This window comes from Neovison vison, chromosome 6, assembly GCF_020171115.1.
Source record: "Neovison vison isolate M4711 chromosome 6, ASM_NN_V1, whole genome shotgun sequence".
In the NCBI taxonomy this organism is placed as follows: Eukaryota; Metazoa; Chordata; class Mammalia; order Carnivora; family Mustelidae; genus Neogale; species Neogale vison.
The window spans coordinates 118,705,516-118,730,539 of record NC_058096.1 but is presented as its reverse complement, the minus strand read 5'-3'; the positions used below and the strand labels follow the sequence as shown (position 1 = coordinate 118,730,539).

General features: G+C 44.9%; 1 protein-coding gene across 8 annotated transcripts in view; it reads left to right on the top strand.

Annotated features, from left to right (window-relative positions):
• Window positions 1-24,742, top strand: part of RUBCN (rubicon autophagy regulator) — a 59,326-nt gene extending 34,584 nt beyond the window's left edge. The window contains exons 6-22 of one of the 8 annotated variants that reach the window (XM_044252114.1): window positions 67-223; window positions 858-1,391; window positions 2,716-2,760; window positions 4,854-4,949; window positions 5,655-5,770; window positions 6,498-6,708; window positions 7,211-7,312; window positions 9,930-10,004; window positions 16,052-16,112; window positions 16,853-16,985; window positions 17,856-18,001; window positions 18,571-18,635; window positions 19,126-19,364; window positions 19,903-19,964; window positions 20,416-20,569; window positions 21,642-21,735; window positions 21,959-24,742. In XM_044252114.1, the coding sequence (XP_044108049.1) occupies window positions 67-223; window positions 858-1,391; window positions 2,716-2,760; window positions 4,854-4,949; window positions 5,655-5,770; window positions 6,498-6,708; window positions 7,211-7,312; window positions 9,930-10,004; window positions 16,052-16,112; window positions 16,853-16,985; window positions 17,856-18,001; window positions 18,571-18,635; window positions 19,126-19,364; window positions 19,903-19,964; window positions 20,416-20,569; window positions 21,642-21,735; window positions 21,959-22,137 (2,469 nt within the window). In that variant the 3' untranslated portion in view covers window positions 22,138-24,742. Of the gene's footprint in view, window positions 1-66; window positions 224-857; window positions 1,392-2,715; window positions 2,761-4,853; window positions 4,950-5,654; window positions 5,771-6,497; window positions 6,709-7,207; window positions 7,313-9,929; window positions 10,005-16,051; window positions 16,113-16,852; window positions 16,986-17,855; window positions 18,002-18,570; window positions 18,636-19,125; window positions 19,365-19,902; window positions 19,965-20,415; window positions 20,570-21,641; window positions 21,736-21,958 lie in introns of all 8 variants that reach the window. The other 7 variants (XM_044252113.1, XM_044252116.1, XM_044252115.1 and 4 more) reach the window with 7 other exon arrangements.
• The last annotated feature ends 282 nt before the right edge of the window (window positions 24,743-25,024 follow it).

Below are 25,024 nucleotides of genomic sequence, written 5' to 3'. Positions count from 1 at the left end.
TCTGTGGGGCCAAATGTTCCTCCTCACAGGGCCTCTGTCCTCAGCTCGGACACGTTTGTTTTGTAGTTTGCCCGGAAGCATGAGAGCCCGCTGCTGGTAACCAAGAGCCAGAGTCTGACAGCTCTGCCTGGATCCACATGCACGACTTCAACCAGCTACGCTCAACATCCCTACTTTGGGTCCTTCTCTAGCCTCCACCAGTCTGCACCCAACCACGGCTCAGGTATGGGGGCAGGAAGGGGTAGTCAGGACATGCATGCCCAGCCCCGGAAAGGAGGAAACTTTGTGGGTGCACAAAGGTCTAGATAGAGCTGTGGGTTGGTGCAGTTTGGTCACATTCTGTGTCTTGATAGTGGATATCTTAAGAAGTTGTATAGTAACTAGCCTAAAGTAATTTAGCAGAATCATGAAAGTAGTAGAGGAAAGAGAGATGTTTTTAGATTCTCCTGGATTTCTAATCCCCATTGCCAAGAAGGTATTCCAGTAATAATAGCTAACACTTACTGAGGGCTTGCCCCATGCCAGGGTCTGTTATAATCAGTTTATATGTATTACTTCATCTGATCCTCAGAACAATCCTGTGCAATGGGTGTTGTTGTCATTGCTCATTTTATAGGTGGGAAATGTACACTAAGAAGCACCAAAGCCACTGTGTCAAGAGCCCATGCTCTTACCTTACCCAGCTTACCGGCTTCTAAGCAATTTCTGCTTATTTCGCATGGTGCGCCTTTTCTAAGATGATACCAATGTCCCAGGCACCCAGTCATGATGGGGAGTTTGGCCCTTAGTTGTTGAGAAGTCCTTCCTATGTACCAAAGCTTTCCAGCTCACCTTTTTCTCCCCTTTTTATATCCTAGAAAGAAGATCAACTTCCTTTTCACTCTCTGGCCCTCCCCGGAAACCTCAAGAAAGCAAAGAGCATGTCTCACCAGCGCAGGATCAGACCTTCCAAGCCCCCCTGCTTGCAGTCTCCTCATTAGCTGGGGATCCCCCCTCAACCCCAAATGAGATGAGCTCTAGCACTCTGACCAGCCCCCTAGAAGCATCCCAGGTCAGCAGCCAGAATGATTCTCCAGGCGATGCCAGCGAGGGGCCGGAGTACTTGGCCATTGGCAACCTGGATCCCCGAGGCCGGACTGCCAGCTGTCAGAGTCACAGCAGCAATGCTGAGAGCAGCAGCTCCAACTTGTTCTCCTCCAGCAGCTCGCAGAAGCCCGACTCTGCTGCCTCTTCCCTCGGCGAGCAGGAGGGAGGTGGGCAGAGCCAGCTGTCCAGCGTCCTTCGCAGGTCCAGCTTCTCGGAGGGGCAGACACTCACTGCCACCAGCGGAACAAAGAAGAGCCACACTCGCTCCCATTCGGACACCAACATTGCCTCCAGAGGAGCCCCAGGTAATGATTGTCACCAGCCTCTACTTAGTAAGTTATGTTTCTGATGACACGGTGGGCTGTCCTGCTTATAAAGAAAGAGGAAAGTTGGTAGTGTGATATGAATACCCAGGAGATCTCTCTGAGAATATTGATGTCTGTTCCTTTATACATTGCCAAATAGTAAACGTTTCCCTGGATTCTTGCGGCAGTTCCTTAGCATCAGAGGATAGTGCGACTTGTCACAGTTTGAGTTTTTAATGTTTCTCTCAGACAGAGGGGAAATTCTTAGGAGCTTTGAAAATAATCCCAGTAAATTCCTCCCCTTTCTGTGATTCCTGAGAAATGCGGTCAGGTGTAATATGAGAGAGGCAAAGTGATCTTGGGGTTTCCTCATTAAAACTAGGATATATGAGTGTGGGATGATGGGACCGAGGAAACCAGTTAGGGGGGCTGACTGTTGCATCACTAATCCAGGTTGGAAGGCAGCCTGGTAAGGAGGCCCTGGCCACTGAGCCCATCCTCACGCAAACGCCAGCTGCTAGCAGAGGGCACCCTCAGCATGGGAGACCTGGGGCTCATTGCTTTTGCCATCTCCCTGCCATCTTCTGTCATGGGTTGTTAGTGTCTGGCAGGCTTTGGTTGGGTTTCATTTATAGGAAAACTTCCATAACAGCAAGTGTAACATGGATCTCTGTGCTCAAATCCAGTTCTGGGTAGGAAAGCTCCAGAAATAAAATACAAAAAAAATTTTAAAAAGAGGAAGATTTCCTGTAGCAACTGGAGCTGCCATTGATTTCTCATTATAATTTCTAGAAAGGTGAGATCTGAGGCCCTCATCTGAAGTTTGTGAGTGACAAACTTTTTTCTGTTTTCCATTCAAGATGCAGTTTGCCTTATTGGAACTCTCTAGGGAAAAAAAAAAATCTCCATATCAAAGCCTGTCTTCCCACGAACTTTCTTAGATGTGAAGAGTACTTGGGTTAGCTCCTCACTTCATATCTCCTGCTGCAGGCCTGCTGTCTGTGTAGTCCAGGCCGCTGGTCTTTGAGCATGGAAAACTTCCCTGCCCCCGTTCTTGAATCCACATGGATTCCAGAAACCATGGTAACCTGCATTGGAAAGGGGAGCCAGAGAAAACCTAAGCAAAAGGGTCTGAGGAAGAGAGGGTCGTGTGTAGCTTCTTGTGAGTCAGCTGCCTCAGTTCAGTAGCTGAGGATTTCAGCACTACGGTCCCCTCCTGGGGGTTAAGTCCCCACCTCTGCTGGATAAAAGGACGCTCTTTTTCTCACTCTATTCTCGTTTCCTCTGTTTGGACTCTTCTCTGCACCTGTCTGTCTACGAACAGGAGGCCCCAGGAATATCACCATTATAGTTGAAGATCCCATTGCAGGTTTGGGAGCCAGTCCTTTCTGTCTGCCACCTCCTCCTCCTCTGTGCCCATCTTGCTTAGTTCAGAACCTCCTTTTCCGTTCTGGTGTCAAATCAAGTCTGGCGAGGCTGGGTAATCCTGCTGCGGTTCTTGGACCTGTCTCTGAGATGCCACCGATATTTTGCATCCTACGTTTTCTGCCCATGACTTCCAGATGCCTCAGTCAGTCTCCCAACAGCTTCTGGGAGGCAGAGTCAAGATTTATCAATCCTGATTTGCCCAAAGGTGAAACCGAAGCCTGCTATTTGTCTAAGGCATCATGATGAATTGGTGGGAGAATTTTTTTTTTTTCATAACTGAGTACTTACTATGGATTACTTTATTTTCCTTGAATTAACACCAGAATATGTTTTTCCCCCTTTCTGTGGTCTTGGATGTAGATGCATGTTTTCTGCCTCTCCCAGAGTCCCATTTCCTTTTTCTTTCACCTATTTTCCTTCCTCCATAAGTCCCATCCCACCCCCATTCCCGTTATTGCACAGGTGTTTTCTAGTGACTTACGTCTGTTTCTTTGGTTTTCCTGGTGGTGTTCAAATTAAATATTGTGTTCAGTTCTGGGTTCATGGAGATAGTAGTAGTAGAATATGTCTGCACGACAGAATAGGGAGGGAGGGCTGAGAGCTGTGGCCTCCTGGGAAAGCCACAGAGTAGATTAGCTTGGAAAGGGGAAAGTTAAAGAGGAGGAAGTTGATAGGACCACTGTTGGGAAGAGCATTGTTGTGCTTAAGGAGCTGAGAAATTGTAAGAAGTCTCAAGTGAATGTGAGGACTAAGAATCAGAGCTGCTCCCTTGAAGGAGCAATATCAGGAGGTAGTAAGCTCAGGAAGCAAAGGCTGGATGGCCTTTACATGTTGTAAAGGAATAGGGTGCTGGTGTTGGAGTTTGTTTTGGGCACTAAATTTTATTGGGCACCTCAAAGGTCCCCTCAAAGTTATAGTTTCTTACCAAGGCATCCTGGTGACTGCTGGTCTGTCTTCAGTAGTGAGGAGGAGAGCCTACTGCCAGGACCAGCAGAAATCTTGGAGACCCAAGGAAAACACAGAGTTACCTCTTATCACATAGTAGCATTTTTTTTTTTTTTTAAATTAAGAGGAGCAGCTGACAAGCTGGCACCATCTGTGGGGGATGTGGGTTGGATGCAGCTCAGTCATTCTCTCTCCAGAGCATCCTGCTCATTTCCCAGGCACCCACCTGCTTTTCTGCCTGCTCTTCCTTAGGTAGCGCTGGGAATTTTGTGTTTTCCTTTGGAGAGTATCATTTTCTCATTTCCTGCGAGCCCTGCCTGCTGCTCTTCCTCTACTCCAACCTCTCATTGTTCCTTAAAAACTCCTACCCCGCCACTTCCTACTTTGCCAGGCTTCTCTTGAACCTCTCCCTTCCTTCTCCAGGAAGGCTGGGCGTGCAGCCCTGTGGCCGAGCCGTTTGGATATAGGGCCATTGTCCTTGGCTTCTCAAGCGTTTTCCTGATGCTTCTTTTAAGGAAATCGCTGGATTTTATTTTGTTTTTCTAATTCAGAAGCGGGTTAAATACATAGGTATGACAAATTTCCGGTTCATTTCCGGTTCAAGAGAGGCTGTGTCCTCCTAGTCTTCCTAGTGTAACCTTTCTGAGATTGTTTAAAAGCCCAGTGTCAAGGTGTCAGAAAAGTTTCAGTGTACCTACCTTTGTTTTACCATATGAGGACTGTTTTCTACATTGGTTCTTGTCAAGAGGATGGAAATTGGCCAATATTCCTAGAACATTTGGTAAGAAGGTGGAAGAAAAAAGAACTAAATTCATGAGTCCATTTTGATTTGATTGTTTTTCACCTTTGTGTTGCTGCATTCTGGGTCATGTTTTCTCTTCTCCTCTTGGAATATACTGAGTCCCCATCTCCTTTCCTCCATGTGTGTTCCTGCATTCTTGGACTGTTCCCCATTGGTGTGCCACCTCTCTCCTGCGTGGGAGGGCATTGGGAATGGGAGCAGTTAAATGTGGAAACTCCTAAGTTGGGAATGTATGTGTTGCTCACCTCGTATGTGTGTTTTTACTCCCTGGTGGTCACTGACACTAGAATCCTGCAATGATAAGTCGAAGTTGAGAGGCCCCTTGCCTTACTCTGGCCCAAGCAGTGAAGTCAGCACACCCAGCTCTCTGTACATGGAGTATGGTGAGTACTAGGAAGGCCAGGGCTGCAGCTGTGTCTTTCTTCGACTCTCCCCTCGTGCCTGCTAAGCTCTGAGCTGTCTGGCTCCCGTCGGCTCCGTGGAGGGTACGCACCGTACAGTCTCACCCTTCCTTTCATCATTTAGAGCCCCCATGCTAGAAATCACACAGCCCTGTCATTTCTCTTGCTCCTTTCCGACATAAGGGGTACCACCCTCTCTTAGGCTGTGGGTGTAATCACTATGAATGTCTATCGCTCCAGATGGAATGGCTCTCTGAGTGGGTGAGAGGGACCTTGAAAAGAAGCTTTGAGTGTTGAGGCTGAGTTACCAGAAGATAAGCTCCACATGGAAATCATCCACAGGAGGAAGCTATTTGTTCCCTTGTCTGATTCTCAGCACAGGTTTTTTTATTTCCTTTTTTGTAGGGTAAGAGGCCAAGTGTGTCATCTTTACATTTTGATGGCAAAAGGATTGTCTTTGGGCTCTCTTCATTTATTCTATTCTTTAACCAAGAGGCTTAGTGCTTGGGGATTTTGAGATTCAGAGAAATTCCTTTAGAAGGTAGACATCTTCTTTCCAACCTGTTACCCGGGAGAACTTGGGAGTGTCTCTAGTGGTAAAATCATCAGACTTCTTAAGAAGCTTGTCTGTTACTGATTTGCTTTCCAAGTCAGAGCTTTTCACATCCACTTTCTGTTTTCCCACAGAGGGTGGTCAGTACCTGTGCTCTGGGGAGGGCATGTTCCGAAGACCATCAGAAGGACAGTCCCTCATCAGCTATCTGTCTGAGCAAGACTTTGGAAGCTGTGCAGACCTGGAAAAGGTGAGGAGTCTAAGGGACACTGAAGAGCTCGTGAGTTAGGGCATCTGGCCTGAGGGGCTCTGGGGACATTTGTTCTGAAGAGGTTTTGGATACATAGCAGGAAGATGAGCAAAGACCACAGGTGTAAGTGAGTTCAGAGGAAAGATGAGCTCAACAAGTTCAATCTCTAGAGAACTTTTCAGGGGGTATCTGCTCCTCACTGAGTCCAAAATACTACAGATTTTGTGTTAGAAGCTGCCTTGGGAAGTATTGAATTTTAGCCACGTGGTTGTCATTTCCTTGACCCTGGAACTTAGGTCAAAGCTGTTTCCAGAATCAGCATCTCTCTTTTGTTCTAATATGTTCAGATATGTAATGAATAATGTCTCTGTAGCATTTTAGAACTTATAAAGCACTTTATCCTGAGCTATTACATTTACCTTAATGCTTTGTCTACAGGAGTATGGTTTTAGGAAAGACCTAAAAAGAAAGATACCAAATTTTGGTTGTCTTCTCTGTCATAGTTTTATGTAGAAAGTAGGACAGAAAGGCCAGGCATGGCAGTTTTGAGAACAAAGAGGAAGTAGAACAGTTTTTTGGTGTGTTTGTTCACCCTGAGTGTTTTGAATGAAAGCAATGTGTGTGTTAGAAGCTCTGCTTTCCAGCATTCCAACCAGTGAATGTGTGAACCAGTTCAACACATCAAGCCCCTCACTCATCAGCTTCTTTGGTGCTCTCCTTCCCCCAGGAGAATGCGCACTTCAGCATCTCAGAGTCCTTGATTGCCGCCATCGAGCTCATGAAGTGTAACATGATGAGCCAATGCCTAGAAGAGGAGGAGGAAGAGGAGGAGGACAGTGACCGAGAGATCCAGGAACTGAAGCAGAAGATCCGCCTTAGGCGCCAGCAGATCCGCACCAAAAACCTACTCCCCATGTACCAGGAGACTGAGCATGGAAGTGAGTGGAGCTGTGAGCACCTTATTTCCGCTTCTGCAGAGCTTCGGGCTAAGACTTGGTGCCTCGTGAGCTTCCTTTCTTGTCTCTCTTTGAGATGTAACCAAGCCAAGGGTTCCTCTGCTGTCAGAAAGATTTTTTTTTATGTTGTTCTAATTTTTTTTTCCTGTCAGACCCAGAGTCCTAGAGTTCATCCATTTCCTACTTCAGAAATATCTTCCAAAAAATAGGTTTCCAGTAGGAGAACTAAGATTGCTGGTCCCAGAGCCACTTCCGAGACAGTAGTACCTCCTGTTTCTGTGAAACTTTCAAAATTTGGGGAATAAAATTGGGGACACCCTGCAAGAAGAACTGTTTCCATTTCCCCCAGCATCACTCCTGGCCAAGGCTCTATTTCCTTTGCTGCTGAAGGCATACCAGGTGCCTTTCATTGTGACCCTTGGAATAGGTAGCCTCCCTCTGTCCAACTTACTACCTTTCTTTCTTTCTTTTTTAAACATAGCAGGTTTTCGGGTCACTTCTAGCAGCTCCCAGTTTAGTTCGCGTGATTCAACGCAGTTCTCTGACTCTGGCTCTGCAGACGAGGTTGATGAATTTGAAATCCAAGGTAAGGGGTGATGCTATTTCAAGCCACATTCATTACCTGTTTCTTTCAGTTTGAAGTCATAGACTGAGAAGCTTTCGCTAAGTATAGAGAATCTTCAATATGGCCCATTTTGGAATGTTGTCAGTGGTTGTAAGAGACAGCCTCTCTTGCCAAAAACAAAACCCTTTTAGTAAAATTTAAGCAGCAGAGAACACTGAAAGGAAGTGCTTCAGAGTAGTCTGGCTGCTGGAGTCACCCTGATGGGTCTCAGTTGCACCTTTCTCTTGGATTTTCACTCTGATTTCTCCTGCTCACAGCCTAGGGCTGGCCCATACCTGCTTGAAATTAGAATCCTATTCTCTTGTGTTCCATAACACAATCGAAATTGTTCCAGAGTGTTTAAAAGGAGCTTTGTTATAATCCTAAGAGAAAAGGATAAAAAGAGTCATTGTGGGGGAGAAAGCAAAATAGGGGAAAAAATGAAGTTTAGGAAGTAGAGCTTTATTCTCTTCTATCAGTGCTACTTGCTTAGCAGAATCACAGACCCTCATTGTCGTAGTAGTAGTTGTTTTAAGTATAGGCACAGAGAAGGGGAAGGGGTCTAATCTGGGAAAGCAGTTGCATTAAATCAGGTTAGCCCATGATTAGTGGATTAATCCATTACTGCAAATCATAAATTTCTTCAAGTTCCCATCAGTGCAACAAACAAACCAAAAAGCAGTTCTGGGACATAAGTTTTCCTCCAGGAGTTATTTTCTTATAGAGGTGAATTGTCCTGAACGTGCCCGATCTCGTCTGATCTCGGAAGCTAAGCAGGGTCGGGCCTGGTTAGTACTTGGATGGGAGGTGAATTGTATCTGTAACTCCCCATTGTAAGATGATGATGAATAGATCTTTTTTTATAGATCTGTTTATATCAATTTAGGGAATTGAGGTAATTTACTTTTCACCTGCACAGACTTCCACAGTAATATTGGAAGTAACTGATGGTACTTGGATTTCCTCCCCATTCAGAAATACAATTTTTAGACATATTTTTCCAGGTCTCTACGTAGTCTTCCTTCTTTGTTCTCTTTAATATATTTGATTTCTGTTCATGACAATAATCGCCACTTAAAACTCCATTTTGGGGGGTTTTTTTGTATGTGGTTTTCCAATATTTCTCCAGTTCTCTGACACCAACTGAGTATCTTGCAATTTAATTCTGACATGAACACGTGGAGGTAGTATAGACCCCAAAGTTTAAGGGCTCAATCCCACAGAATACTCCCATTGCAGATGTCAACCACAAACGGGGTCCCCAGGTTACCTGCTCTTCTCCCTAGCCAACTACAAATGCAGGGGTTTTCTACAACCCCCATTTTCCATAATTTGCTAGATAGACTTACAGAACTCAGGAAAACACTATAGTTAAGATTACTTTTTATCATAGAGGATACAAATGAGCAGTCAGATGGAGAGGTACTTAGGGCAAGGGCCCAGTTTCCCAAGCACAGGAGCCTCTGTGTCCGTGCACTCAGGGTGGGCCAGACTGCCAGTCCATCAGTATGTTCACCAACCAGGTAGCTCTCCCACTGACAGTCACCATGTCAGTGTTTTATCAAGATTTCATTCCATAAGTAGGCATGAGTGCTTAAATCATTGGTTATTGATGATCGAACTCAATCTACAGTCCCTCTCCCTTTCGGGGCAATGGGGGAGGGACTAAAAATTCTAATCCTTTAACCTGGTGGTTGGTTTTTCTTCTGGCAACCAGCCCCATCCTGAAGTTATCTGGATGCTCCCCAAGCTTACCTCATTAGCATAAATTCAGATATAACAGAAAGGAACTCATTATGAATAACAAAAGACATTCGTATCACTCTGGAAATTGCCAAGATTTTAGGAGCTCTATGCCGGAAACTAAGCAGAGACCAACTCTATATTGTTTCTTATACCACAATCTGTGATTGACTTCATCTCCAAATTAGAAAAAAATAAAGGGTTCTGCCCTATCTCTTGGATCAGCAGAATCTCACGAGGGTAATATTAAGGTAAATTCAAAACACTGCTTCGTTATGTGTGGAGCAGCCCACTTGACTACTAAGTGTTCCTTGCAGCAAAGCAGGGAGCCCCAGGAAGCTGTTCAGTCTGGAAGGAACCCCATTCGAAACAGCCTGTGGCGGAGGCATGGAATGCATTCCTATGGGAAGCTGTTGTCGCGCTTGTGGCCCCAGAGTTGTTTAGGCAGCTAACTGGTCAGCTCAGGATGGAAATCCTTAAAGAAAAAGACTTTAGGGGAGGGTCTCTCAACCTCTAGGCCAGATAATTCTTTGTTGTAACAGACTGTCCAATGCATCATAGAATGTTTAGCTTCCTCCTCGGCCTGCACCCAAATATCTGCAAGGGTGCAAAATCTCCCCTGATTGAGAACGACTACCTTCGAGGTCTTTAAGGCCAGGCTGGTTTGGGGAAGCTGCAGTGACTGTGTGCCAGGATATACTGAGTGCCCACCTGTGGATGTGATCCTATAAGCAGTTCATCTTTTGGAGCAATGTCAAGTCCTGATTCTAGGAACATATGGTACAGAACTGTCATTCTCATCAATTTACCTCCTGTCTGAATACTAAAGGGCCCCCTTTTATAATCATTATCACAGATGGTAGCGAAGGATCTAACCTGACTCACATGTCAAAGAACGGACTCTCAGTGTCAATGGCCTCGATGTTTTCAGGTAGCCTGTGCTGGAAGTGTGGGTGTGCTCATACATGCATGTGTGTGAATGTTCGCATCAGCTTATGTACATCCTCTATCTTGTGACACCTGTCTATAAGGGTTAGAGAAGTAGTCGGGGAAAACCAGACTTGAGCCAGCAAAGAATATTTCAAATGCTCATTTTCTTCTTCATATGACCCCCAGTAATCCTCCTTCCTGAGATCGTCCTTGTTGATCCTTCCCTACAGTGATATTTATAGACTGAGTGGTCATTACAACTGATGGAGGTAGTAGACAGTTTAGAAAGCAATGGTCAGGTGAAGAGGTTTTAGTTCAAACCACTAGCTAAGCCACGGCTACATGTTCAGACAGCAAAAGTCAGATAGAATGGTATGGAAGCGGAATGTGTCTTTAGAGTTTTGAATTTGCAGAATCAGTTTGCAGAAAGCTATTTCTTCTTGGTATTTTGTATATGATTAGGATTTATTGTTGCTTTATGTTTCGCCTCAGTAATTGCTTTATGATTCAAACGGGTAGGCTTTCTGTAGGTCGGGTTAAATGAAAGGAGCAATTTTCAACTCAAAATGCGTTTAAACACACACCAGCAAAACTCAGGACTTTTTATTAAACAGTTCATTTTAAAATAATGTTTATTTATTTATTTGACAGAGATTACAAGTAGGAAGAGAGAGAGGGGGAAGCAGGCTCCCTGCTGAGCAGAGAGCCCAATGCCGATGCCAGTGCGGGCTGATCCCAGGAGCCTGGGATCATGACCTGAGCCGAAGGCAGAGGCTTTAACCCAGAGCCACCCAGGCACCCCTAAACAGTTCATTTTTTTTTTTAAGATTTTATTTATTTATTTGAGAGAGAGACAGTGAGAGAGAACATGAGCGGGGAGAAGGTCAGAGAGAGAAGCAGACTCCCCGTGGAGCTGGGAGCCCAATGCGGGACTCGATCCCGGGACTCCGGGAGCATGATCTGAGCCGAAGGCAGTCGTCCAACCAACTGAGCCACCCAGGCGTCCCTAAGCAGTTCATTTTAACTGTTGATGGTGTCAGCCACTAGAATTTGAAATACTTATGTAAGATTAGGTAAAGATTTGAAGAAATAAGCATATTTAGGCTCATTTTTCTCTATCCCCAAACAGTTTTAATTTATTCCAACATCATCCTCCCTTGCTTGAGAAGTAATTATCCTATCATTTGTTTAACTGGTTTCTTATGTGTTTACAACCACAATCCATTTGTGGGTGCATTGATTGACTGCCGGCCATTTGTCAGAGCATGTTCAGTCTGCTTTAACCATAGGTAGACTTTTATTTGGTCTTCCTGGCATCTTTTCTTCCCCCATTTTGGGAGCTTTAAAGTTTTCCATACATTTTTATACATTTATACATTTTACATATATGAAACATTTTTCAACTAAAAAACTATTTTTTCTTGTACCCGCAATCCTAGCACATTATGGGAGTTAGAGGGAAAGCAATCAGAACAAGTTCTCTCGAAAGTAGTAGCTTGTTTTACCTTCTTTCTACATATGGATTCTTATTTATGAAAATAACATTTACATTTCATCTTTCTTTACTCTAGACTTCTTTATTGCTTTCTGTTCCTTTTCATCTGTTTCTGGTTTATTAACAGTACAAAATTCTTTCTAAAAGATGTCATTATACTTCTCGTTAGCAGTCTTCTGATTATATTCAGAGGTCTACAGATGTGTATCTTTTTGATCATCCAAAGTGATTTATGCTGTTGAAGAACCTCTCAGGATACTTTCAGAGGAAGATCATTAAAATCTATAACACCCTTGGAAAAATTTAAATGCTTAAGCATCATTATGGATGGTAATTTCTTAGATCCTGATTCATTGAGTAGAGCATATGGAGCAGAAGTGTTTCTGAAGGAAATAGATTTGGAAATTACTTCCTCCTAGCAATAAAGTAGATATAAACCTTGTGATCACAGAAAGCTTATTCATAGAAAGCTATATATTCATCAACCTACTCCTTTCAGTAATTTTTAGTAAATTTACCAAGTTGTGCATCCATCACCATAATCCAGTTTTAGAATATTTATATCATCCCAGTAAGGTTACTTGTGTCCATTTACAGTTAATTTCTGTTCCCACCCCAAGCCCCAGTCCATTGTTAATCTGCTTTCTGTCTCTATAGATTTGCCTTTTCTGGACATTTCCTATAAATGGATCCTACAACATGTGATCTTTTGCTTCTGGCTGCTTTTATTTCATCAGTTCCTTTTGATGGTATCTGCCACACTGGTATGAGGTCATTCATAAGCTTCCAATGCCAGACAGTCTTTTCAGCCTCTTGAGGTTTAGGGTTTTGTTCTCTATCCCACCTTCCCCTTTTATCACAGCTTTATCAATTGTTCTTTATCTTCCTTTGTTGATTCTTCTAGAATTTCAGTCTTCCACATGCACATATCTGGTCATGGTCCAATCAGGAAACAGAAACCACAGAGTAATTTGAATAGGGAAGATTTAAAATAAGAATTATTAACTGTCATGGGGGACTGAAGTAATAGGAGACTGGCTCATAAGGCATGAAAAGAACTCTAAAGAATACAGGAATAGCAGATACAGGTAGCAGTCAGTATCCCTGGGCCCAAGGGAAAGCACCCAGGAAGGAACACGTGTAGAAGATACCCACATCCCCAAGGCTGAGATCCAGACCTCCTGGCTCCCTAGAGGTAGATACGTTCTCTAAGGCTGCAGAGCTGCCCTAAGAGAGGGCCTGGGGATGCTGTCCCAGGCCAACAGCACCAGAAAACCCTTCTGTGGGGAGCTGGCAGAGGCAGCCACGAGGGAGGTGCCGAGATACTCAGAACTGAGCTGAGAGACGCTGGGGAAGGTGGTGCATGGGAGGTGCCAAGCCTGTGGCACTTGCCTGAAGCTTTCCCAGGAGGTGCTGGGGGAAGCTGTTTATGAGAAGTTCCGCCGGTGGCATTCTGCTAGAATGCCACCTTAATGAAGGTGTGCTTCCCCAGGGGAAAGTCATGTGTCCTATATGCAGGAGTCTGCCTAGAGGAGCACAGCAGACTCGGCAAGAGAAACCCCTTCCTCCTCAATGTCCCCACAGTGCCAGCTCCTGACAAAGGTTAACATGGTGCCATCTGGCAGAGGGCCACTCTATGAGTCCGGTTCCATCATCATGGAGCAGACAAAAAGGAGGGCAGGTTTGGAACTGAAAGGCAATAAGTTGATAACTGGCATAATATATAAAGACAGAAGTTTATAAACCATGTTTTCTGACAAGTTTTTCAATTATGTCCAATTTAGGTAATCAGTTGCTTCTCCCCACACTGCCCTTCTAAATATTTTTTTTCTTTTTTAAAAAGCAGAGTAATTGTGATTCTCCATTTTAAAATGTTTCCTGTCTAGTCAGCAGTTACAGAAAATTCAATGGAGTTAGACCTTCAAGTGCGTTGGGTATCACCTTATCTGCTGGAAGGAAAGCAGGAAGGAAACCAATGTCAGACTGGCCAGTAAATTCTGAAGTCGAATCTCTTCCTGTAGCTCACTTTGTTTAAAAATATGCAGATTTTTCTGAGGTTTTAACCAGTTCTTTCCTGATCATCCCAATACCAGTGTCTGGGCATGCAAAATTTCTTATAGCATGTCATTTTGAATTTTTTCAGTCAGCAGTAATAACCTTATCTAAAGCATCAGGTGCATTTGAAATCAGTTCTCTTAGGAACAGATCCTTTTCAAAGAATCAATTAGAAGTTTCATAATTAGGTTAACATCTGTCCAATTGAATGGTCTCCTCTGCTCTTTACTTCTTAATTTTCTGTCTTGGGCCCTGGAAAAATCCTTAATTTTCATCCAGATCTGCAACTAGTGTACAACCACATTAATGTAATTACATGCTTGAACTGACCAGAGAGTCGGCAGAATGCTGCAGAGGCCCAGGACCCACAGGGCCTTCGCGGTACTTGGCCAGTGTCAGGGGGGATGTCTCTTTCGATGTCAGGGGCTACTTCTCCCTCTCTGCTCCCATGGTGAGGGTGTCACAGCCAAGCCTGTGTGGTCCTCCATGCTCTTGGAAGTATTCATGATTAGGTAGGAAGCCATCATAACCTCTGGTAAAAAAAAGGAAAAGTGGTAAAGTAGGACTGGACTACCTATTCCAAAGAGCAGAGAATGATTTTTTTTTTTCCTCTCAAAGAAAAAAATAACTTCTTTTCTGTGAGGTTGAAGAACTACTAAATAGTTTTTCAAAGACTATGATTTCCTTAGCAACTATGAATTATCACCACTTCTCTCTGATGTGCAGAATTTTCTTTAATAGCCTGGGCCTACAGTAGCAACATTGGTTAGCTCTTTATTCAAGGATATCTAAGATTTTCTCTCATTTTTCTTTCTGTCACTCCCAGCAGGCTGGTATTTGCTTTTTTCTTTTAGCCAGTTAATCATTGATTTAGGAAATATTTTCTGAAAACTTATTATGTACAAAACAGTCAGACTTATAAGAGCAAGACAAGACTTATGTACAAATTCAAAGCAGTATAAGTATTATTCATATAAATGCTACAAACCAAATTGCTAATGCCTAGAATTATTTTTTCCTTCACTAGTACTATTTAGAATGGAATAGGCAACTAGCAATGTATTGAGATCTGGATTTTGGTGGTATAAAGTCAGATAGAAAATGTGATATAGGTGAACTTTGTTAAATAAAATAGAATTTGCTATTTACTAGTCAAAAATTTTGTTGCTGTCTTAAATCTTTTCTGTGCTTAGAGAGCATATGAAAATTCATTGACAGATATCAATTCTTCTCTCTTGTGTATATAGCTTTGAAAACATCGATTTGTTAGGAATATTCTTTGAGTATACAGGGCTTATATACAGAGCCCTGTACTATGTATTTTGGGTCAAGCAGAAGAATTAGACATGCTCTCATTTCCTCACAAGGAGATTTTATGATCTAGTGGCGCATATAAAAATATATATACAGAAGAAGCATGAAGAACAGTTGAGCTACTTATGGCCAATTGCCAAGTGACAACTAAAGCTCTAGTGAGGGGCTCAAATGCAGCAAATTGATCATTGTGTAGCTTTAATTAGGAAAGGAATGTCTTTCCAGTGGGCATCAAAGGAAACGAGGGATGAGACTTACCACAACAGTCTTGTTTTCATGACTTGAATACACTCTATCTGCCTTTCTTGAACATGAGTGTTCTCTTTCACATTTTCCCCATCAAACATATTTGGGAAGACAAGGTCCTTGGAGTTCAGGCGTATTGTTATTAGGAATCCTCTTAAAAATCCTTCAGCGGAAATGGGCTTTGGAAAGTCTGCCATAGATTTCTGCCATTATGCTTTAGAGTTCTATAGAAAAGATCATGTTGAGTATCTCCATGAACATTTGTTGATTACCAGGCATCCAAGGAGCTGCCAAGTCATAGAGAAGTTCTGTTCTCGTTCCACCAGACAGAAAGGAAATCCTTCCAAAAGCTTTTATAAGGATACAGAAGACTTCGCACATTCGGAAGCAGTAGCAATAGTAGTCAGACGTTAGGAGCAAAGCTTCAGTTCCACCTAACATCATATGAGTTACCTCCGTGATCCAACTTCTGCATTAAGTCCGATTTTGATATAAAAAAGAGCTAGACAGTTCTTATCTTGAGATTTTATCATTTAAGAGGGCTTGAGATTTAGAGAATGAGGGAGAGATTGGAATAATTTCTTTGTGTTTCTGCTTGATAGATGGTGTGTCCCTGTGTGCCTTAGGTTGCTTCCTTTTCTCATTCACTGTTTTGCACCAAATCTGAGTTTGTGTTCCCACCTCGATTTGTAGCCATTTTGACTGTCTCCATACTGTGCATAATGTCACTAATTCAGCCTTGTTGTGACTTGAACAGAGCCAAACTATAAATTACGTGTAGAGCTTCACTTGGTCTCTGCTCCTTATCCTGTGTAGAATGTAGCTTGTAGTCCCTACCCTGAGTGCTGAGCTGGCAAAAGCTTGGAATAGTTTCCATTACTATCCCTTACCTCCTCCCTTCCCATTTCCTGCTCCCCTTATCTCTGGTTTCCATTTAGATGCTGACATCAGAAGGAGCACAGCTTCAAACAGCAAATCCTTCACTTCTTCTCAATCCTTGTAAGTACTCTCCCTGCCCCCAATAAAACCTTAGGTATATGGAGAAACAAACCCAGTTCTTGGTGTATGGATGGGAAAGGCCATAGATGAAGTAGCCACATTCACAAAGAGACAAGGTAAAAGTTAAAGTGATGGGCCTACCTGATGGTGGCAAGCCCCCTGGGATCATTCGTTTAAACGGAGTAGGCTCTGGTGGAGGCAAAGTTTGCAGTATGGATTGTTTCTTCTCTGCTGACTGTGCTGATACCAGAGGCCCCCAGAAGATCAGGTCCCCAAAGAGAGAACAGTAATCATGATTTCTGATTATGAAATCTAATTGAACCGGTTTCACATTGTAGATACAACTAGGGGAAATAATGGGCCATTTGGGAGCAACAAATCGTCCTTTATTGTTCGCAAGGCAGCTTTACTCTATTGATTTTGTAAACAGGTCTTATAACCCCCATTTTGCAGTTAAAGAAACTGAAGCTTTGAGAAGGGAAGTGATATAGAATCCTTAACTAACAGTGCTGTATAATGCCGTTAAATGGGATTTGAGCCAAAGTCTTCAGATCGTAAGATCAATATATTTTCCTCTCTACGTGTGTCTGAAGATGATGAGAAAAGAAGCCAACCCGACTGGGGGTGCTGGGAGTGTTTTCAGCCTGGAAGTCACAAGGCATAATATCAGATCCTGGAGGGAAGGCTCCCATCTTCCTGTCTTTTCTCTACACTCAGCCTTCCTTGAATCTCCTTTCCAGCTCTCACTGCTTTCTTCACTCCACATCTGCGGAGGCAGTGGCCATGGGACTCTTGAAGCAGTTCGAAGGCATGCAGCTCCCAGCTGCCTCAGAGCTGGAATGGCTAGTTCCAGAGCACGATGCCCCTCAGAAGGTAGACTGCATCAGCTTTTTTTCTTTCCTTCTTTTTTTTTTTTTCAAAGGATTTTATTTATTTGACAGAAAGAGAGAGTGTGTGCAAGTATGAACACAGGGAGTGTCAGAGGGAGAGGGAGATGCAGACTCCCTGATGAGCAGGGAGCCCCATGTGAGACTCAATCCCAGGAGCTGGGATCATGACTTGAGCCGAAGGCGGATGCTTAACTGACTGTACCACCCAGGCACTCCTCTTCAGCTGTTTTTTTCTCCCACTGTCCAGCTCCAGGAGGGTGTGAGCCTTTCTGATGCTGTTCTCTTTTGTCACATACCCCTCTTCTAGAGTGAGTCTATATATTTCTTTCCTTACTTATAGAAGCCATTTGTTACAAGTGTGTTGAGTGAAAGAAAGAATGAATGAATGAATACATGCTTGCGTGGGTTTTCCCTGGCAATATTCAAATTTAGAGATAATGGCTCCTTCATTCTCCTTATTCCATATGACTGCTTACCAGACCCAGAGGTGGAAGTTCTGTGTTGTGACCACCTTTGAGACACTGAAAAAGTGAACTGTTCATATTCTCCTTTGCTGTACAAGTTGCATATAGCATAGCAAGGGCCCTGGGGTAGGTTCAGGGACAGCATCAGCAATGGGTACCACCGCACTGGAATGCCGTTTCTGTTCCTTTTGCTTCGTGGAACACAAGGCTGACCCTTTTAGTAGCCCGGTGCCTTCATGGTTTGTTTTGAGGGCCAAGGTTCCTCCAACACCTTTACCTGAAGTGTTCTTGAAATGTGTCATTAACTGTGTTTCTGTGATGGCCAATGGGTCAAGTCGGTGTTCCCCCAGACTATCTGTGTTTGATCACCCTGTGCTTTTCTCCTGCAGCTCCTGCCCATCCCTGACTCACTGCCCATCTCCCCAGATGATGGGCAGCATGCTGACATCTACAAGCTGCGGATTCGTGTTCGTGGCAACTTGGAGTGGGCCCCACCCCGGCCTCAGATCATTTTTAATGTTCATCCAGCCCCGACGTGAGTAGCCAGTGTCTGTGTCCTTTGGGAAATGGATACATCCTCTGGATTATCGGGGCAGTCTTCTCACCTTTTTGTCTCTGCCTCCACCCGTAACTCAGTAGCAGAGGGAGGGGATTGTCTGTCTTGTCACAAGTCTTATTCCTGCTTCTCCTGTTGCTTCCCAGAGCTAACCGGAGATGAGGTCTGGTATCACTGGCCTTCCCAATTGTTGCTTTCCTCCCAGTAGTTTTGTGAGATTTTCTTGGTTTTCTTCTCTTAAAATGGATGCTTTTCTTTCCTCTTGTTCTTTCCCTGTGTCCTATTCTCATCTCATACATTTGTACAGGAAGTGTGGTTCATTATTGGGGGCTGTCCCTGCCTAGACCTAAATCCTCACCTAGTAATCCTCAGTTTGAATTGGTTCTCCCAGTGGGTATGTTGGGTCCAACTCTAAAACACAGTATGTGAGCTCCCCCTCTCCCCATACTTACTTAACAGGAGCCCTGTCTTTGCCTCCTTATCCTTGACATGCCAGAGGCCTTATGTAGCTGGTATCTGCCAAAGCTGTTCCCTCCCTCTCTCCTCAGGAGGAAGATCGCGGTGGCCAAGCAGAATTACCGCTGCGCAGGGTGTGGCATTCGGACCGACCCTGGTGAGCATCTTCTCCCACCCCCATAGCACTCCCATACCACCTCCAGCAGCTGTACCACCTCACACACTCAGCAGAGGGGCTGGTCAGGGAGATAGTGAGAGGAGGCGGCAGAGCAGAACTAGGAAAGGGAAAGAAGGGGCCTGGACCTGGAAGGTAGGTCTAGCCAAGATCACTGGCAATCAGAGAGAAGTTATTTCTGTGGGCACGTTACCAGCATTGTACACTGAAGAAGACTGGGTACTTCAGGCCAGGTGCTTGGAAGTTGGTTCTTACCATCTCTGGCAAGGTTTGCGTCCTCAGTGGCCTTTGGGGGGACACAAAAACCACAGGCCATACTCCGTGGGTTTCTACTAGCTTTGGGAGCGCATACTGAGGTGGATGGAGCTGGGTGGTCATCCCTTCCTGCTCTTTGAAAAGGGGTAGGGGTGCTGCCTCACCGGCTTGTAGATGGGCAAGCCACATCTGACCTTTGATTTTCTGGTTTTTCCAGATTATATCAAGCGGCTGCGGTACTGTGAGTACTTGGGCAAATACTTCTGTCAGTGCTGCCATGAAAATGCCCAGATGGTCATCCCCAGCCGGGTTCTGCGCAAGTGGGACTTCAGCAAGTACTATGTCAGCAACTTCTCCAAGGACCTTCTCATTAAGATCTGGAACGATCCTCTTTTCAATGTGCAGGACATCAACAGTGCCCTCTATAGGAAGGTCAAGCTGCTCAATCAAGTCCGGGTGAGAGCCTTGAATTGCAACATCCTAGATTACCCTCCTCAACCCTCATCCCCTCCCTCTATTCATACAAGCTTTGCCCGGGTCACCACACCCCTCTCTGTCATCCTGTCAGAGCTGGAACCATCTCCTCACTCCTGCTTTCTCTGCATACGTTCTCAGCCCCCGCCCTTCCCCACCTCCACTCTGAAGCCATAGATGGCACTCAATGACAAAAACAGGAGTTCTCCCTGCACTGAACGTATACTCAAGGAAGGAGAGGGTAGCAGGTGGGAAATTCAAATTCTGGATTTCTCAGTGGCTCTCAGTTGTGTATGTGATTTGGGAGCCCAGCCAAGCAGAGGGGGGTGCCTCTCTGACTGGAGGTCATTTTAAAGCAAGTTGTTGAGTTATGGATATAGAGAAACGTTGGGCTCTGGCTGCTGCATGCAAAGCTTCTGGGTCCCCATGGTTCAAGGGTCTTAGTCATTCTAATGTTTTTTTTCTCTCGTCTCCATACCTGGTCTTACCCCCCACTCAACCACAACATCTTCCTCTTCAGCTGCTGCGGATTCAGCTGTATCACATGAAGAACATGTTCAAGACATGCCGACTGGCCAAAGAGTAAGTCTTTTGTGGAGGCCAGAGGCCTCTTGCTGGGTTAATGTCTCTGAAAGAGACATGCCCCAGCAGTTGTCCCTGATTCTGTGAAGAGGGAGAATAGAGATTTGCAGACAACTCCAGAAATGGTAAACAAGAAGCCTATGGCAGGAACTGTGTCTCTGTTCTTCTCTCTGATTCTTCTATCCAGGGCAGACCTACCATGCTTTGCAAGCTGGCGTGGATCACTTGCAGAAGGGCATAAAAGGCCCTTCTCCTATCCAGATACCTAGCAGTGTGGAGGGTCTGGGGTGGTCTGGAACACCTAGGCTGGCTGAGTGTTGCCCACCCTCGTTGCCTCTGCCTGGGACCCTTCTCTTCCCTGTCCTGCTTCTGAATAGGGATCCTTCTGTTTTGATGGACTGCACAAAATGTTCATTTTCTGTGTCTGCTTACTTCCCCTCACTTCCTGTAGGCTTCTGGATTCTTTTGACACAGTTCCAGGCCACCTGACAGAGGATCTTCACCTGTACTCACTGAATGACTTGACTGCAACCAGGAAGGGGGAGTTGGGGCCCCGGCTTGCTGAGCTCACCAAGGCAGGGGCTGCCCACGTAGAGCGATGCATGGTGAGATGGTCTCCCTTTAGCACGGAACTGGGCTCTTCTTAGGGATATGGAGAGTAGGATGGACTCAGGTTCTTGCCATGCATTTCTAGGAAGTTGACATGGCCTGTCAGCACTATGACAGAAACTGGGCAGGATTGCTATTCCCTGGGTTGGGGAAAGGCTAAATCATCCAGATCTGAAGAACCTGGAATTTGAAGAGGATGTGGTGCTGGCATAGCCCCTGGGTAACGGGCAAGACTGAGTGGGGCCCTCACTATAGAATTGTCCTCATGTGGGAGGAGAACCTGGAGCTAGAATCTGGACCGGGTCTCTGCTTTATCATTTTTGATATGTTGCCCTCTCTGCAGTAAGCCTCAATTTTCTTGTCTTTAAAGCAAAGATAATAATACCCCTTGTCCTTTCCTCTCAGGATTTTTGAGAACTGATGACATAATTTACGTGAAAGCATTTTGTACGCTTCGTTCTATAGATGCAGGTTATTATTGTCCTTGATATACCCAACGTGCCAGAAATTCAGAAGTTCCATTTTTAGAATTTCACATCTTAGAATATGCCTGGTGTATGTTCCCGTGACAGTCCCGGAATTAGAGCCTAAAACAGGGCATATGTAGAGATCCTGTGTAGCAGGGGGAATGAGACTTCGCTCTAACCTGACTCAAGGCTGGGTGTTATTTTGGAGAAGTGCCCTTGTCTTCACATTTTATCTTAATTGGCTGTGGTTCCTATTTCAAAATAGAATCATCACCCACACTGGAATTTTGACTTCAGGAAGCCCTTTGTGGCACCATTCCTTCCTTTTCGTCCCCACGTCGCAAACCACTCTTGTGGCTGGAGTTTCTCAAGCTCTCTTATAGCCACTTTAAAGCTCTGTCTCACACTGCCCAGTCCTGGCCCCAGTTTGGCTCTCAGGCTCCCGAGTCCAGCTTGCTCTCTTCCCAGAAGGCACGAGAACCCCTGAGAACCCACTCAAGTCTTCTTTATATTTTGCTCTTTCCCTCACTTGTGTTCATCCCCTGGTCCCCATCCCTGGTATGAGGCCTCTCATTTTGCTGCCTGTCCCTTTCTTCCCCAGCTCTGCCAAGCCAAGGGCTTCATCTGTGAGTTCTGTCAGAATGAGGATGACATTATCTTTCCTTTTGAGCTCCATAAGTGCCGGACCTGTGAAGGTAAGGGCCAGTGCCCGCTGTTGAGTGGGCAAACAAGACTGAACCCAAGGCTAATTGATTTCCCTCAGCCTTCCCTGTTAACAGGAGTTGAATTTGACTCCACAACTCCCTGTTTTCAGCCTGGACGTACCAAGCCTTGGTGGTGAGAAGGGGCTGTGACAGTGACTTACTTCCAGCCTGAGATAATTCAAGTTTTTCTCTGTTCTCTTCCCAACCCGAATAGAGTGTAAAGCGTGTTACCATAAAGCTTGTTTCAAGTCTGGAAGCTGTCCCCGGTGTGAGCGGCTGCAGGCCCGGCGGGAACTGCTGGCCAAACAGAGCCTGGAGTCTTACATGTCAGACTACGAGGAGGAACCCACGGAAGCCTTGGCCCTAGAGGCCACCGTCCTGGAGGCCACCTGAAGAAGGCGCATTAAACCCTCTTTCCAGGGGCCAGGGTCACATGTAATGCAGAACTGAGCCACCCTTTCAAGGACTTTCCTCACTTGGTTTTTTTTTTTTTCCTTTAATTCTTATCATTATGATTTTTTTTTTAAATGACTTGTGTAACGTCCATGTAAATCAACCTTTGTTAGGTTGGTGGGGTCCAATCTGTTGTGACAATTTGTAGGTACTGGGTATTTCCATCAGAACTGACATATGAGTCCTTATGTGAAGCTTCTAGTGCCTCTGTCGGGAATGGACGGTGAGACCTGATTCTTCTGACATCCGTGGCCTTCTCTACTCGGACCAGATCTGGTTTCAGCTGCATTTCAAGTATCATTTCCGGTTTTATTTTGTTTTAGTTCTGGAGCTTCTGAGTCAGGCCTTTTGCAACCAACTGACTTCTCCTTTGCTGCTGAAATAGGAGGATGGATTTTTCTCTCTCTGTCCTGGAATGGAGTCAGACTGGGCCCTGAGGAGAAGCAGCAGAGAATGGGACTGCATCGTGGGCATCCTGTCCAACTTATGTAGGTCTTTGTGAGGCCGTGGAAATAGCATTCTTACCTGGAATCCTCAATGACCCTGAGGCCACCTTGACCTCCTTGTTTGATATCGTCTAGGCATTGAAGGGGTCACAGACTGACTTTCTTTACCCCGGTGGGGTTGAAGCAAAGAAGCATAACTGTTACTTAAGCCAGGCCCCTTCATGGCCTTCCACCAGGCAGAAGCGAGGCTGCAGCTCTGTTGCTTCGAGAGCATTTATTCAGTCAGAGGACCTGTTGGCTTCCTCTTACGTGATAAGCTCTCTTTTAGTCAACCTAGCTCTGGTGCAGATATGATCTTTCAAGCTCAGGCAAGTCCCCGATGCCACCCTAAGCTGCAGACAGAAACTCCATCCACCGTCTTCGTTGTGGGTCTCTTGCCACTGTGTTCTCTGTTAGACGGTCATTTGGTTCTGAAGGTATGGCCCCACTCCATTCTCATCCCCTTCCTGCCTCAGAGCTGGGACCCTCCTTGGTGGCTGAACTCTTGCCTTAGTTTCTTTTGTTAAAATCAAGGTGGGGGCAGGGAGATTTCTGCCATTAGTGGGGTGAGAAAACTTGGCCATTTGTGGGTGTGAGTGTGAGTGTGAATGTTCTTATTATGCACTGAGTTCTGTAGTCTGGTGATATCCATATGTTCACTCATTCTTTTCATATTACTAATTTTAAACACACCTTTAACATACCTTTTCTTAAAATGTGCATTTTGATGGGACCGTGAATATGTTTGTGGTATTCTTTACGTTGCCGTAGCCCCGACCCCCACCTAGAACGCCAGTCAGGGCTGCTGTATCTGAGGGCTGGTAGCTCTGTGAACAAGAGCCCACAGCACTTTTTCCCTGGGCCTGACTTCTTGTATACCTGTCTTTCCATAATTGGCTGCTGGTAGAAAAAAACTTGGTTTGGATGCTGCCCCAAGAAGCTGAACAGAAAGCAGCACACAGTCGGCGGAAGCTGATGAGTGACTGAGCTGGAGACAGCCAGGAGTCTCACAGGAAGTGGAAGGGGCTGTAGGGTAATGACCAGAGCTGAGGCTTCACCTGGGCCAGAGGGAGCAGGGAACAAGTGACCCATGGCATTGGTCTCTCTTCCTCAGACTTAGGATCGGGCCAGAAGACCCTGAGGCTCTTCTCCCTTCAAGTCATAGAGAAGGCTTGAGGCCAAGTCCTGTAGCCCAGCCCGGTTTTGAGGGGCTAAGTAGGAGCTCCGTTGTCCTTCAAAGAGCTTTGGGAATGGCCCCATACTACTCAAGTCTTACTAAGGGTTAGGCCTCAGATTCAAACTCAGGGGTTTGTTAAAGAAAAAGCTGAGCTCTGTGTCCAGTTTTGGTATACATTACATACCTAGCTCCTTAGTCTTAAGTCACTACACTGGAGGAGAGAGGCACTGTCATTATTGTCCTACCTGTTTTGTATTAGCAGAGGACCAAAGGATGGAAAACCTGACAGTTTCTAAAGTTGAGCTCAACGATCTTACAGGCTCCTGGTTTTTCACTTATTTTTCTCCACCTTCCCCATTCCATCTTCTTAGATTGCATAGCTGTTTTAGTGACCCTGACACTCTGCTGTCATTACTGTCCAAATACCCATTTATTTATTTATTTGAGAGGAAAGAGAGAGAGGAGTGAGTATGGGATGTTTTGAAAGCACTTTGCAACTTATAGCAGTATCTAAAAACCCCCAGCTGTTGTGGGGAAAAGTCTGAATGCACTGAAGAGCATTCCTTCTAAATGAAATGGGAGGGAAGAAGTTCTTTTTTATAAATAAAGGGAAAAAAGTTATAAGTTGGCTTACAAGGTAGAGACAAGGTTCAAGACATAGCAGAAGAGTGGAAGGCAGGTATTTTCCACTTTAATGAGGCTGTTATTGACTTTCTCTACCAAGGCTTTAGAGCTTCTGTTAAATTAACATAAAAGGAGCAAGAGTCTAAATAGAGATGTTCTGTTCATGTACAACTCGTGTTCTGAACTGGATTTCTACTTGCTGTAATTCATACACAGCCTAACAGTCTGTTGTCATCTTTAATAAACTAAGGAAATGAAATTCCCGCCTGTTATTTTTCTGCTTTGACTATCAGGAAATGGTATTGAGTGTCTACTGTAAAGCAGGCATGTTTGAAAATTCGGAAGGTTTCTGAATTCTGATGCAAAGAAAACTGGACCTTCCAAGTCAGGAAAAGTGGGTGTGAGAATATGTTGTCACTGACTTGCTGTGTGACCTTGAGCAGATCACTTTGCTTCTCTGGATTTCTGTTTCTTCATGTATCAAAGATACGGGTGCTAGTCCTTACCAGTGCACGAGGTGTGCCCCCTACCCATCCTTTTG